Source organism: Hemitrygon akajei, chromosome 1, assembly GCF_048418815.1.
Source record: "Hemitrygon akajei chromosome 1, sHemAka1.3, whole genome shotgun sequence".
Lineage (NCBI taxonomy): Eukaryota > Metazoa > Chordata > Chondrichthyes > Myliobatiformes > Dasyatidae > Hemitrygon > Hemitrygon akajei.
The window spans coordinates 14,860,961-14,876,948 of NC_133124.1; the positions used below are offsets into that span (position 1 = coordinate 14,860,961).

At 47.3% G+C, this 15,988-nt stretch overlaps 1 protein-coding gene across 2 annotated transcripts in view; it reads right to left on the reverse strand.

The window, feature by feature from the left end:
* Window positions 1–15,194, reverse strand: part of LOC140723439 (proton-coupled zinc antiporter SLC30A8-like) — a 67,365-nt gene extending 52,171 nt beyond the window's left edge. For both annotated transcript variants that reach the window (XM_073038097.1, XM_073038040.1), the window contains exons 1-2: window positions 15,069–15,194; window positions 14,539–14,732 (exon numbers count right to left, since the gene is read on the reverse strand). In XM_073038097.1, the coding sequence (XP_072894198.1) occupies window positions 14,539–14,660 (122 nt within the window). In that variant the 5' untranslated portion in view covers window positions 14,661–14,732; window positions 15,069–15,194. The remainder of the gene's footprint in view (window positions 1–14,538; window positions 14,733–15,068) is intronic.
* Window positions 15,195–15,988: the final 794 nt, after the last annotated feature.

Below are 15,988 nucleotides of genomic sequence, written 5' to 3' on the forward strand. Positions count from 1 at the left end.
TCCCTTAGAGAATCAGAGTGGACAGCTATGTGTGGAGCTGAAAGAGATGGGGGAGATTTTAAACAATTTCTTTTCTTCGGTATTCACTAAGGAGAAGGATATTGAATTGTGTAAGGTAAGGGAAACAAGTAGGGAAGTTATGGAAACTATGACGATTAAAGAGGAGGAAGTACTGGCGTTTTTAAGGAATATAAAAGTGGATAAATGTCCAGGTCCTGACAGGATATTCCCTAGGACCTTGAGGGAGGTTAGTGTAGAAATAGCAGGGGCTCTGACAGAAATATTTCAAATGTCATTAGAAACGGGGATGGTGCCAGAGGATTGGCGTATTGCTCATGTGGTTCCATTGTTTAAAAAGGGTTTATAGGCCTGTCAGTTTGACGTCAGTGGTGGGTAAATTAATGGAAAGTATTCTTAGAGATTGTATATATAATTATCTGGATAGACAGGGTCTGATTAGGAACAGTCAACATGGATTTGTGCGTGGAAGGTCATGTTTGATAAATCTTATTGAATTTTTTGAAGAGGTTACGAGGAAAGTTGACGAGGGTAAAGCAGTCTATATGGACTTCAGTAAGGCCTTTGACAAGGTTCCACACGAAAGGTTAGTTAGGAAGGTTCATTCGTTAGGTATTAATATTGAAGTAGTAAAATGGATTCAATTGTGGGTGGATGGGAGATGCCAGAGAGTAGTGGTGGATAACTGTTGGTCAGGTTGGAGGCCGGTGACTAGTGGTGTGCCTCAGCGATCTGTTCTGGGTCCAACGTTGTTTGTCATATACATTAATGATCTGGATGATGGGGTGTTAAACTGGATTAGTAAGTATGCAGATGATACTAAGGTAGGTGGCGCTGTGGATAATGAAGTAGGTTTTCAAAGTTTGCAGAGAAATTTAGGCCAGGTAGAAGAGTGGGCTGAATGATGGCAGATGGAGTTTAATGCTGGTAAGTGTGAGGTGCTACATTTTGGTAGGAATAATCCAAGTAGGACATACATGGTAAATGGTAGGGCATTGAAGAATGCAGTAGAACAGAGTGATCTAGGAATAATGGTGCATAGTTCCCTGAAGGTGGAATCTCATGTGGATAGGGTGGTGAAGAAAGCTTTTGGTATGTTGGCCTTTATAAATCAGAGCAGTGAGCATAGGAGTTGGGATGTAATGTTAAAATTGTACAAGGCATTGGTAAGGCCAAATTTGGAGTATTGTGTACAGTTCTGGTCACCGAATTATAGGAAAGATGGCAACAAAATAGAGAAAGTACAGAGAAGATTTACTAAAATGTTACCTGGGTTTCAGCACTTAAGTTACAGGGAAAGATTGCACAAGTTAGGTCTTTATTCTTTGGAGCGTAGAAGATTGAGGGGGGACTTGATAGAGGTATTTAAAATTATGAGGGGGATAGATAGAGTTGACATGGATAGGCTTGTTCCATTGAGCGTAGGGGAGATTCAAACAAGAGGACATGAGTTGAGAGTTAGGGAGCAAAAGTTTAAGTGTAACACGAGGGGGAATTTCTTTACTCAGAGAGTGGTAGCTGTGTGGAACGAGCTTCCGGTAGAAGTGGTAGAGGCAGGTTCGATATTGTCATTTAAAGTAAAATTGGATAGGTATATGGACAGGAAAGGAATGGAGGGTTCTGGGCTGAGTGCAGGTCAGTGGGACTAGGTGAGAGTAAGCGTTCAGCATGGACTAGAAGGGCCGAGATGGCCTGTTTCTGTGCTGTAATTGTTATATGGTTATATTACATTAGGAGTTTGAAGAGATTTGAGTTGTCATCTAAAACACTCAAAATTCTATAGATGTACTGTGAAGAGCATTCTGACAGAGTGCACCATTGTCTAGTCCGGGGTGGGTGTTCTACTGCACAGTACCAAAAGAAGCTACAGAAAGTTGTAAAATTAGTCAGCTCCATCTTGGGTACAAGCCTCCATAGTATCTAAGACATCTTCAAGGAGCGGTACCTCAGAAAGGTGACGTCTATTATCAAAGACCCCCATCACCCAGGACATGCCCTCTTCTTATTGTTACCGTCAGGAAGGAGGTATAGAGGCCTGAAGGCACACACTCAGTGATACAGGCACAGCTCCTTCCTTCTGCCATACGACTCCTAAATGGGCGTTGAACACGACTTCATTTTTTATATTATTTCTGTTTTTGCACTATTTTTAATCTATTTAATATACATATATGTACTTCCTGTAGTTACTCTTCCTTTCTATTTTATCATGTACTGCATTGAACTGCTGCTGCTATGTTAACAAATTTCTTGACACACGCTGGTGATAATAAACCTGATTCTGATTCTGATACAGCAGTGAATAGGCCCTTTCAGTTCTTTGATCCGCACGAACAAGCAACCCCAATTTACCCCTGATTTAACCCTAGCATAATCACGGGACAATTTACAACGACCAATTAACCTACATCTTCGGACTGTGGGAGGGAACTGGAGGACCCGGAGAAAACTCTCCTCCCTCTCACATTAAACCTAAGACCTCTTATGCTAGACACTCCTAACATAGGAAGCAAATTCTGGCTATCCAACCTATTACCACATCTCATAACACTGTGCACTTCCATCGTGTTAGCATTTTTCATTTCTAAACGCATTCTCATTCCAACAAGTCGGTCCACGGCCTCCTCTTTTGCCATGATGTGGGTGTAAGAGCAACACCTCATATTCTGTCTGGGTAGCCTCCAACCTGATGGCATTAATATCAATTTCTCCTTCAAGTAAATTTTTTCTTTTTTTCCTCACCACTTCCCTCTTCTTCTATACCCTACTCTTGCCTCTTACCTCTTCTGCTCACCTGCCTATCACCTCCCCCAGATGCCCCTCCTCTTTCCCTTTCTCCTATGGTCCATTCTTCTCTCCTATCAGATTCCTTCCTCCCCATCCCCTGACCCTCCCCACCCACCTGGCTTCTCCTATCACCTTCCAGCTCGCCTCTTTCCCCTCCCGCCACTTTTTTCTTCTGGCATCTTCCCTCCTTCCTTTTCGAGTCCTGAAGACGATCTTGGCCTGAAACATCGACTGTTTATTCATTTCTATAGCTTCTACGTGAACTGCTGAGTTCCTCCAGCGTTTTGTATGTGTCACCTCTCAGCCTCCTTTGCCCATGGTAAACCAGTATTTCCAATCTCTTCTTATAACTCAACCCCGATAATTAACCTATCATGTGCGTCATTGAGGAGTCCCACCAACCATTCAAATATCTCATTGCTACCATCAGGGAGCAAGACACAAACTTAATATTTTCAGAATGTCTTCTTCCCCTCTGTCATAAACTTTCTGAGCAGCGTAGCGATCAGTGAGACACTATTACAGCTCGGGGCATTCCGGAGTTTGGAATCCAATTCAGGCACCATTCTGTCAGGAGTCTCTGTACGTCCAGCCCGTGGAACGCGTGCATTTTCCCCAGGCGCTCTGCTTTCCTCCCACAGTCCAAAGCTGTACTGGGTAGGATGACTAGATATTGTAAACTGTCCCGTGATTAGGTTAAAAGGGCTGGAATCAATAAATATTTAAACAATCAGCCCATCGATGATAACTCACTATTTTGCTCTTTTTGCACTACTTACTCATTTTTTTATATCTTTCTAATTGTAACTTGTAGTAATCTTTTATGTATTGCAATGTGCTGCTACTGCAATTTCACAACGTGTCAGTGGTAATAAAACCTGATTCTCCCACCCAGTTACTTACTTTATCATAAATAAGTTCCAATGATAAAGATGAGCTTTATTTGCCACATGTGCATCGAATTATTGAAAATATACAGTGTCAGGGCTGGGCCGGTTCATCTCGCGGCTCCACAAGGTTTACTCGTTCCTGCACCGAACCGTGACGATGGCCTGAACGGGCTTCTGAATTGGCTGTGGAATCACTTCTGTGAACTTCAATTCTTTTTCAGGCCATTTGTAGGCAAATTCAGGCCATAAGTAGGCAAATGGCAATTGCCATTTGCCTACTTATATTGCCATTTGCCTACTTATATTCAGGCCATAAGTAGGCAAATTCAATTGCCATTTGCCTACTTATATTGTTTGCATGATTTGCTTTCTTTCTCTCTGCACATTGGGTCTTTTTTTTTTAAAATGGGTCCTTTGGGTTTCTTTGTTTTGCTGCTGCCTGTAAGGAGACAAAGTTCAAGGTCGTACGTAGTACACACTTCGATAATAAAGGTACTTTGAGCTTTGAATGCGTCATTAGTGCCAAGGACCAGCACAGTCCTAGGACAACGTACAACCATGTAACTAATTTACCCACAAATTACTAATCCTTATTAACCCATATACCTTGGGAATGTGGGTGGAAACTGAAGCATCCGGAGGAAACCCACACGGTCACAGGAAGAATGTACAAACTCTTCACAGACAGCAGCGGGAATCAATCCAAATTGCTAGTGTTGCTAAATATTATGTAAGCTGCTAGGGTGCCACGCCGCTCCTTAGGGTTTTAAGTTGTATTAATTACATTTATTTGTTTTAGATATCTTAAATTTACGGACTTTTCCATCTATTTGACACACAAAATGCTGGTGGAACACAGCAGGCCAGGCAGCATCTATAAAGAGAAGCACTGTCGACGTTTCGGGCCGAGACCCTTCGTCAGGACTAACTGAAAGGAAAGATAGTAAGAGATTTGAAAGTAGAGAGGGGAGGGGGAAATGCGAAATGATAGGAGAAGACCGGAAGGGGTGGGATGAAGCTAAGAGCTGGAAAGGTGATTAGCGAAAGTGATACCGAGCTGGAGAAGGGAAAGGATCATGGGACGGGAGGCCTCAGGAGCAAGAAAGGAGGAGGGAGCACCTGAGGGAGATGGAGAACAGGCAAACAACTAAATATGTCAGGGATGGGGTAAGAAGGGGAGGAGGGGCAATAACGGAAGTTAGAGAAGTCAATGTTCATGCCGTCAGGTTGGAGGCTACCCAGCCGGTATATAAGGTGTTGTTCCTCCAACCTGAGTTTGGATTCATTTTGACAGTAGAGGAGGCCATGGATAGACATATCAGAATGGGAATGGGACGTGGAATTAAAATGTGTAGCCACTGGGAGATCCTGCTTTCTCTGGCAGACCGAGTGTAGGTGTTCAGCGAAACGGTCTCCCAGTCTGTGTTGGATCTCACCAATTATAAAAGGCCACACCGGGAGCACCAGACGCAGTATACCACACCAGCCGACTCACAGGTGAAGTGTCGCCTCACTGGAAGGACTGTCTGGGCCCTGAATGGTGGTGAGGGAGGAAGTGTAAGGGCAGGTGTAGCACTTGTTCCGTTTACAAGGATAAGTGCCGGGAGGGAGATCGGTGGGAAGGGATGGGGGGGATGAGTGGACAAGGGAGTCGCTTAGGGAGCGATCCCTGTGAAAAGCAGAAAGGGGGGGGAGGGAAAAATGTGTTTGGTAGTGGGATCCCGTTGGAGGTGGCGGAAGTTACGGAGAATTATACGTTGGACCTGGAGGCTAGTAGGGTGGTAGGTAAGGACAAGGGGATGCATGCTGAGCTCGTCGACTTCATTAACTTTGCCTCCAACTTTCACCCTGCCCTCAAATTTACCTGGTCCATTTCCCACACCTCCCTCCCCTTTCTTGATCTTTCTGTCTCCATCTCTGGAGATGGCCTATCTACTGATATCTACTATAAGCCTACAGACTCTCACAGCTACCTGGACTATTCTTCTTCCCACCCTGTCTCTTGCAAAAATGTTATCCCCTTCTCATAATTCCTCCATCTCCACCGCATCTGCTCTCAGGATGAGGCTTTTCATTCCAGGACGAAGGAGATGTCTTTCTTTTTTAAACAAAGGGGCTTCCCTTCGTCCACCATCAACTCTGCTCTCAAACGCATCTCTCCCATTTCCCGCACATCTGCCCTCACCCCATCCACCCGCCACCCCACTTGGGATAGGGTTCCCCTTGTCCTTACCTACCACCCCACTAGCCTCCAGGTCCAACGTATAATTCTCCGTAACTTTCGCCACCTCCAACAGGATCCCACTACCAAACACATTTTTCCCTCCCCCCCTTTCTGCTTTCCGCAGGGATGGCTCCCTACTCGACTTCCTTGTCCACTCGTCCCCCCATCCCTTCCCACCGATCTCCCTCCTGGCATTTATCCTTGTAAACGGAACAAGTGTTACACCTGCCTTTACACTTCCTCCCTCACCACCATTCAGGGCCCCAGACAGTCCTTCCGGTGAGGCGACACTTCACCTGTGAGTCGGCTGGTGTGGTATACTGTGTCCGGTGCTCCCGGTGTGGCCTTTTATATATTGGTGAGACCCAACGCAGACTGGGAGACCATTTCGCTGAACACCTACGCTCGGTCCGCCAGAGAAAGCAGGATCTCCCAGTGGCTACACATTTTAATTCCACGTCCCATTCCCATTCTGATATGTCTATCCATGGCCTCCTCTACTGTCAAAATGAATCCAAACTCAGGTTGGAGGAACAACACCTTATATACCGGCTGGGTAGCCTCCAACCTGACGGCATGAACATTGACTTCTCTAACTTCCGTTAATGCCCCTCCTCCCCTTCTTACCCCATCCCTGACATATTTAGTTGTTTGCCTGTTCTCAATCTCCCTCTGGTGCTCCCCCCCTCTTTCTTTCTCCTGAGGCCTCCCGTCCCATGATCCTTTCCCTTCTCCAGCTCTGTATCACTTTTCCCATCACCTTTCCAGCTCTTAGCTTCATCCTACCCCCTCCGGTCTTCTCCTATCATTTCGCATTTCCCCCTCCCCTCTCTACTTTCAAATCTCTTACTATCTTTCCTTTCGGTTAGTCCTGACGAAGGGTCTTGGCCCGAAACGTCGACAGTGCTTCTCCTTATAGATGCTGCCTGGCCTTAGCTGTGTTCCACCAGCATTTTGTGTGTGTTGTTTGAATTTCCAGCATCTGCAGATTTCCTTGTGTTTGCTCTTTAAATTCTACTGCGAAGCCTCTGCCAGTGATGCCTACATTGAAGAAGTTTAAATCTTCTCTTCAACGGGAGTTCAGTGAAATCCTCTCTCGTTGCTCCCCATCTATAATTCCTTCAGCCCTTCAACTTTTCGATCATATTTTGACCCAGACCCGCTATTACAGCCATATATCCTTCCTTGGAACGTGTCTCCGCCACCAATTGACTCCAGTTGGCTTCAGGATCCGTTTTCGAGCTTCTCAATTTGGACCTTCTGAGGATCCCAGGTACTCACATTTAATTGACTCTGCCTCCCGTTGTTTCTCCCGTCGAGCTCGGAAGGCGACACTCTCCGCCATGATAAGGTACCTGGCGTCCCTATCACAATCCCTTCCACGCCTCCGGGACACCTTTTTCTCCGTTTGCAATGGACCTGTCCGTTATTTCATCCTCCGTCGGATCCACGCGTGCAATCGTCATTTCTTTGCCTGTTCTCCATCTCCCTCTGGTGCACCCCCCTCCCCTTTCTTTCTCCTGAGGCCTCCCGTCCCATGATCCTTTCCCTTCTCCAGCTCGGTATGACTTTCGCCAATCACCTTTCCAGCTCTTAGTTTCATCCCACCCCCTCCGGTCTTCTCCTGCAAGGATCGCAAGATCTTCAATCTGCAGACCCCAGAGCATGGTCTTCATATCGTGTCCCCGGCCCCGGCTGTCGATCTCGGCTGCCCCAGCAACCCAGGGCATTTTGAAAATCCGGACTCCAGCACCATCAACACGGGTTCCAACGGCCATGGATTTGCCCCGGCTGTTGATCTCAGCTGCCCCAGCGACCCAGGGCATTTTGAAAATCCGGACTCCAGCACCATCAACGACCATGGACAGCTTCAAAGCGATTGTGCAGCCACCGACTGCGACTCCAGCCTTGAAATCCAGGCTGGGTCTTCACATGCTGTGATTGTGATTCCCATCTCCCCTTCCCCCACCACCACTCTGCAATCCCCTCTCCCTCAGATCCCATCGTCAGCTCCTGGGCCCTCAGGGGCTCCATCTTCCTCTCACCCCAACCCTTCCCTCTCCACTGACACTACCAGCCTCCCTCCCCCCTCTGATCCCATCTCTCATCCATGCCGGGTCTTTACCATTCCCTCCGACCTTCAACTCTCTGAGGCAGAGTGCTCTGTCCTCAGTAAGGGCCTCAGCTTTGTCCCCCTTCGCCCACACCTCAGTGAGTTCCGCGTACGCCATGACGCTGAACTCTTCTTCAACCGGCTCCGTCTCTGAGCTTACTTCTTTGACAAGGACTCTCCTACCCCCACCGATGACCCCTTCTCCCATCTTCAACCCTCCTCCTCTTCATGAACACCCCGCTCTGGTCTTCTGCCTGCTCTGGATCTCTTTATTGCTAATTGCCGATGGGACATCAACCATCTTGACTTCACCACACCCTGTTCTGATTCCAACCTCACTCCTTCCAATCGCTCTGCTCTCCGCTCCCTCCGCACCAATCCCAACCTCACTATAAAACCTGCTGATCAGGGGGGAGCTGTTGTTGTCTGGCGTACTGACCTCTACCTGGCCGAGGCACAGCGACAGCTCTCTGATACCTCCTCTTATTTATCCCTTGATCATGACCCCACTAAGGAGCACCAGGCCATTGTCTCCTATACCATCACCAACCTTATCAGCTCTGGGGATCTCCCATCCACTGTCACCAACCTCATAGTTCCCACACCCCGCACTTCCCGTTTCTACCTCCTACACAAGATCCACAAACCTGCCTGTCCAGGTAGACCTATTGTCTCAGCTTGCTCCTGCCCCACTGAACTCATTTCTGCATACCTTGACACTGTCTTATCCCCCCTTCTTCAATCTCTTCCCACCTATGTTCGTGACACTTCTCATGCTTTGAATTTTTTCAATGATTTTAAGTTCCCTGGCCCCCACTGTCTTATTTTCACCATGGACGTCCAGTCCCTATATACCTCCATCCCCCACCGAGATGGTCTCGAAACTCTTCGCTTTTTTTTGGATTCCAGACCTAACCAATCCCCCTCTACCACCACTCTCCTCCGTCTAGCGGAATTAGTTCTCACTCTCAATAATTTCTCCTTTGTCTCTTCCCACTTCCTCCAAACCAAGGGTATAGCCATGGGCACCCGTATGGGTCCCAGTTATGCCTGCCTTTTTGTTGGCTTTGTGGAACAGTCCATGTTCCAAGTCTATACGGGTATCCGTCCCCCTCTTTTCCTTCTCTGCATCGACGACTGCATTGGCGCTGCCTCCTGCACGCATGCTGAGCTCGTCAACTTCATTAACTTTGCCTCCAACTTTCACCCTGCCCTCAAATTTACCTGGTCCATTTCCGACACCTCCCTCCCCTTTCTTGATCTTTCTGTCTCCATCTCTGGAGACGGCCTATCTACTGATATCTACTATAAGCCTACAGACTCTCACAGCTACCTGGACTATTACTCTTCCCACCCTGTCTCTTGCAAAAATGCTATCCCCTTCTCACAATTCCTCAGTCTCTGCTGCATCTGCTCTCAGGATGAGGCTTTTCTTTCCAGGACGAAGGAAATGTCTTCCTTTTTTAAACAAAGGGTCTTCCCTTTGTCCACCACCAACTCTGCTCTCAAACGCATCTCTCCCATTTCCCGCACATCTGCCCTCACCCCATCCACCTGCCACCCCACTCGGGATAGGGTTCCCCTTGTCCTTACCTACCACCCCACTAGCCTCCAGGTCCAACGTATAATTCTTTCTTTCTTTTTTTTTGGTATCAGATATCTTATTATGGAGTTCAAAAGGAATATTTGAGTTAATAAGAATGGAGACTCCCCTAGCTTTAGCGGCAAAGGATGAATGAAAATGCTGACCTGCCCACTTTGACAGAGGCCGGGAGTTATCAAAACAACGAATATGAGTTTCTTGAAGGAAAGCAATGTCAGCTTTGAGTTGTTTGATATGTGAGAATACCTTCCTCCTTTTAACAGCCAACGTATAATTCTCCGTAACTTCCGCCACCTCCAATAGGATCCCACTACAAAACAAATTTATCCCTTCCCCCCCTTTCTGCTTTTCGCAGGGATCGCTCCCTACTTGACTCCCTTGTCCACTCGTCCCCCCCATCCCTTCCCACCGATCTCCCTCCTGGCACTTATCCTTGTAAACGGAACAAGTGCTACACCTGCCCTTACACTTCCTCCCTCACCACCATTCAGGGCCCCAGACAGTCCTTCCGGTGAGGCGACACTTCACCTGTGAGTCGGCTGGTGTGGTATACTGCGTCCGGTGCTCCTGGTGTGGCCTTTTATATATTGGCGAGACCCGACGCAGACTGGGAGACCGTTTTGCTGAACACCTACACTCGGTCTGCCAGAGAAAGCAGGATCTCCCAGTGTTCACATTTTAATTCCACGTCCCATTCCCATTCTGATATGTCTATCCATGGCCTCCTCTACTGTCAAGATGAAGCCAAACTCAGGTTGGAGGAACAACACCTTATCTACCGGCTGGGTAGCCTCCAACCTGACGGCATGAACATTGACTTCTCTAACTTCCATTAATACCCCTCCTCCCCTTCTTACCCCATCCCTGATATATTTAGTTGTTTGCCTGTTCTCAATCTCCCTCTGGTGCTCCCCCCCTCCCCCTTTCTTTCTCCTGAGGCCTCCCGTCCCATGATCCTTTCCCTTCTCCAGCTTGGTATCACTTTCGCCAATCACCTTTCCAGCTCTTAGTTTCATCACACCCCCTCTGGTCTTCTCCTATCATTTCGCATTTCCCCCTCCCCTCTCTACTTTCAAATCTCCTACTATCTTTCCTTTCGGTTAGTCCCGACAAAGGGTCTCAGCCCAAAACGTCGACAGTGCTTCTCCTTATAGATGCTGCCTGGCCTGCTGTGTTCCACCAGCATTTTGTGTGTGTTGTTGTTTGAATTTCCAGCATCTGCAGATTTCCTCGTGTTTTTCCATCTATTTGAACTGCTTTTAGATGGCTCTAATAACTGAAAAGAGGTTGGCTGTGAGATACTGCCGAGAGGCCATCAGGTTGCTCTGGGCAGCTGAGGTACAGGGTCTGACGTTGGCCTGACAACCCCACTCTCTGTCTCTAATTCCTTCGGCCTGGGGAAATGCTCCGGGATTGAAATGTTAACAGTTCCCCTTTCCACAGATGCTGTCTGACCTTTTCTATTTTCTTGTGAATGCCCCCAAGAAAATAAATCTCAAGGTAGAATATAGTGATATATACACACTTCGATAACACACTTACCTTGAACTTTGAACTTCAATTTAAAGTTTGAACTTTTTGATCTGATGAATGTTCCCAGCATGTTCATGTTTTTTTTCAGATTTGCAACATCTGTTTTACCCTTCTCCCCTTTCTCCCATGGTCCATTCTCCTCTCCTATCAGATTCCTTCTTCTCAAGCCCTTTACTTTTCCCACCCACCTGCCTTCACCTGTCACCTCCTGACTTGTCCTCCTCCCCATCCTTCCACCTTTTTATTCGGGTGTCTTCCCCCCCCCCCCCTTCTCGTTCAAGCCCTGAAGAAGGTCTTGGCCCTCAACACCAACTGTCTCTTCATTTCTATAAATGCTGCCTGACCTGCTGAGTTCCTCCAGCATTTTGCCTGTGTTGATCTGCTGTTTTTTTAAAGTTTTCATCTGATTCAATTCAGTGATTAGTTGGAGGATCCACTTCAGAATTTTGCTCCACAGAAGCATACCCACCATTTTGCCGTAGATTTGGACAGATTAGCATTTGGAATTCATTTACTAAATTCCGTGGAGTATAAAGGAAAGTGACAAATACAAGATTTCATCACCTACAATCAACAAAGGGTGATAATGAGGGTGGCACAGTAGTGTAACAGTTAGGAACGCTGTTACAGCGCCAGATCAGGGTTCAATTCCTGCTGCAGTCTGTAAGGAGTTTGTACATTCTCCCTGTGGCTGTGTGGGTTTCCTCCGGGTGCTCCGGTTTCCTCCCACAGTCCAAAGATGAACGGTTAGGGTTGAAGGGCATGCTGTTGTATTGCCCTGGTTCACATTTTTTTTACTGTTCTGCTGTTCTGTATTCCATTTTGTGCTGTTCTGTGCAAGCTTCAAAGTGCCAGAAGGGTCTATTCTGCATGTACCTCAATAAGTAAGTAGATAATGTTCTACTTCCCAAGGTTGACGCCAAGCAAAGATAAAGAATAGAGATTTGGTTCTTGATTGTTCATGGCATCAAAGGTTATGGGGAGAAGGCTGAGAGCTGAGGTTGAGGAGAGGAAGAAAGAAGGATCAACCATGATCGAATGGCGGAGCAGACTCGATGGGCCAAATGGCCTAATTCTGTTCCTATGTCTTATGGTCTTATCTGACACATTGAAATACCAAGCCATACAGTGAATGAATGGTTTGTGTCAACAACCAATGCAGTCTGAGGATGTGTTGGGGGAGCCTGCAAGTTGTCAACACAGTATGCCCACAATTTCCTAATCTATGTAATCTAACCAGCAGGTCCATTGATCCTGTTTTGTTCAGGATCATTGATGTTGGCCTGGGAGAGTCCACTGACATTGGCTTGCCTGGTCTGCCAATGAATTTAGAAGATTTGAAGAGAAGATGAGCTTGATTTGTCACATATACAACAAAGTATATGTTGTTTTCGTCATCGATCAACACAGTCCACGATGTGCTGGGGGCAAGTGTCACGATGTTTCCGGCACCAAGATAGCATTTCCACAAGTCCCTAACCCTTACTCGGAGATGTTTGGATTGTGGGAGAAAATTGGGAGCACCTGGAGGAAACACATGCAGTCATGGGGAGAACATACAAACTTCTTAAAAGTACCCCAATCGAACCCCAATCTTACAGCTGGCACTGTAAAGTTTTACACCAAACACTTTTTTTTGGGGCAGTTCCATCAGTGCCCTGGGCCACCGATGTAACTTGACCAAGGACTGGGAGAGCAGTGACCCTTGAGGAGGCAGACATAGAACACAGAAGAGTGCAGCACAGGGACAGGCCATTCGGCCCACAACGTTGTGCCAAACCAGCCAAAAAGCAAATCAAAAACACCCAAACACTAATCCTACCTACCTCCACCATGTTCCTATCCCTCAATCTTCCTCACATCCATGTGCCTATCCAGACAGACAGACATACTTTATTGATCCCGAGGGAAATTGGGTTTCATTACAGCCGCGCCAACCAAGAATAGTGAAGAAATAGAGCAATATAAAACCATAAATAATTAAATAATAATATGTTAATCATGCCAAGTGGAAATAAGTCCAGGACTAGCCTATTGGCTCAGGGTTTCTGACACTCCGAGGGAGGAGTTGTAAAGTTTGATGGCCACAGGCAGAAATGACGCTCAGTGTTACATCTACAAATATCTCTCAAAAGCCTCTAATGTATTTGCCTCTACCACCATGCATCCACCACTGAGTAAAAAACTTACCCCTCACATGCCCCTTAAACCTACCCCCTCTCATCTTCAACGCATGCCCTCTGGTATTAGGCATTTCGACCCTGGGGAACAGACACTCTCAGTCCACTCTATCTGCGCCCCTCTGTCTGGTCTCCCCTCAGCTTCTGCGTCTCTAGAGAAAGCAACCCAAGTTTGTCCAGCCTCTCCTGATAGCACACGCCCTCTAAACCAGGTAAACCTCTTCTGCACCCTCCCGGAAGCCTCGACATCCTTCCTATAGTGGGGCAACCAGAACTGTATGCAACAGTCCAGATGTGGCCTAACTCAGTTTTATACTGTCTAAAGTTACACCAGAACCTTCGGACCTTTGAACTCTTATGTCCTGACTAATAAAAGCAAGCATTGCATCAGCCTTCTTAACGATCTTATCGACCTGAGCAGTCACTTCCAAGGAGCTATGAACTTTGATCCCAAGATCTCTCTGCAAAGCAACACTGTTAAGGACCTTGCCCTTTAATAGTGTACTGTCTCTTTGCATTCCCCCCCCCCCCCCCACGGTGCAATACCTCACAGTTATCTGGGTTAAACTTCAACCCATTTCTCAGCCCATATCTGCAACTGGTCTATTTCGTGCTTTAGCAGTCTCCTACACTATCCACACAGCTCCGCCAATCTCGGCGTCATCCGCCAGTTTACCAACCCACCGCAGAGGTCCCAGCACAGATCCCTGCGGATAAATCCGGATTGTGTTTGGTCAGGAAGCTCTCTTTGTCCGGCTACACACCGAACAACAATCAGGCGGCGATCCGGATCCGCGCCCAATTTGACTGAACCCCGATCATCACCTCTCCCGCAGACGTCCCCTCGCGTCAATGCTTCGGTCCCGATCTGTGACTTCAGAGTGTAGTGTTTTTTTTGCGCACCATTCTCCGCGGGGCTTATTGTCGATTTCTTACAGAATGGTCACCCTACTCTTTGGCTCCCTCTCCACACACCCGCCCCCAGCACTCCAATGTTTAATCAGAGGTAGTGGAAAATATTCGTATTGAATTGAAGCCGAGCGCAGAAACCCGCAGTAGCCACTTGTGTCGGCTCGCACAGCTCTCGGGGGGCAGATTGTACTAATCCCGTCAAACCCACCCACCGTGGGAGTCCCCTCTCAGCGGCGACTCCGACAAAAATACCACAAGAAGGGGCAGAGGGAACTTACCTTCCTTGCGTTAAGGTATACGTATCGCTCGGCAGGTCCGTCACCAGCTGAGTTTTCTCCCCGTTCTTTTTCGTGAACATCAGTTTTAAACTGTTAGGGATCTTCGCAGCGAATCGATCCATCGCCACCAATCCAAGGCAAAGCGTCTTCTCCCCGACCTTTCCCTGCTGCCGGTCGCTAACTTTACTTCGAATCTGCCAGGGGGAGGGAGGGAGGGGCTTTCTTACAGACTATTTTCAGGTGAGTTTTCTCGACCCTCCGGGGCTCGTTAGTGGCCTAGTTGTGTGTGTGTGTGTGTGTGTGTGTGTCTGTGTGCATAGGTGTGAGGATCTCGAATGGTGCTGAGCGCAGCGCCAAGCGGGAGGGGAAGAAACACGAAGTTCTGCGCGACGGTGTGCAAAACCTAATTCGGGAATTTTCAAGGCTGTTTTGTACCAGAAAGAGCGATCGAATTACACGCCGATTAAAGCTGACATTCTCTTCCTCCCCGTTTACATCGCAATTCTTCTCGGCTTGGTTTATATACTTACAGATCCTCATCAAAGCTCAAAAAACCTGTTCGCAGCGAGCAGCCTGCTGAAGGAACTCGGCGGGACGGGCAACGTTTGTAAAGGTGGCGGGACAGAATTGTTCGCGTTTCGGACAGTCCTGATTCAGGGTTTCGACGCGAGGAAATGTCGACAATTCAACCCCCCCCCCCCCCAACATACAACCACATCACTCCCCCCACCAGATACTACTACACTAGCGGAGTCTGTCCGGCAGGTTCCAGCATTTACGGCATCTTGAGTCACGAGTTTAAAAAAATATATCTTGTAATTTCAGAACATTCTCAAAGGGGACAAAGGGCTGGCACAAATGTTATAGACAGACCAAGTGATGAGGTCCCACAGGTTGAACATAAGGAGTTAGAAAACAAGTTTCTACTATCTGAAGGGCGTCAAGTTAGGAAAAGGGGAAGAACAACGAGCTCTAGGTGTTCTTGTACATCAGTCACTGAAAGTAAGCATGCAGGTAGAGCAGGCAGTGAAGAAAGCTAATAGCATGTTGGCCTTCATAACAAGGGGAGTTGAGTATAGGAGCAAAGAGGACCTTCTGCAGTTGTACAGGGCCTTGGTGAGACAACACCTGGAGTATTGTGTTCAGTTTTGGTCGCTGGATTTGAGGAAGGACATTCTTACTATTGAGGGAGTGCAGCGTAGGTTCACGAGGTTAATTCCCGAGATGGCGGGACTGTCATATGTTGAAAGATTGGAGCGACTGGGCTTGTATACACTGGAATTTAGAAGGATGAGAGGGGATCTGATTGAAACATATAAGATTATTAAGGGATTGGACACGCTAGAGGCAGGAAACATGTTCCTGATGTTGGGAGAGTCCAGAACCAGAGGCCACAGTTTAAGAATAAGGGGTAGGCCATTTAGAACAGAGTTCAGGAAAAAGTTTTTCA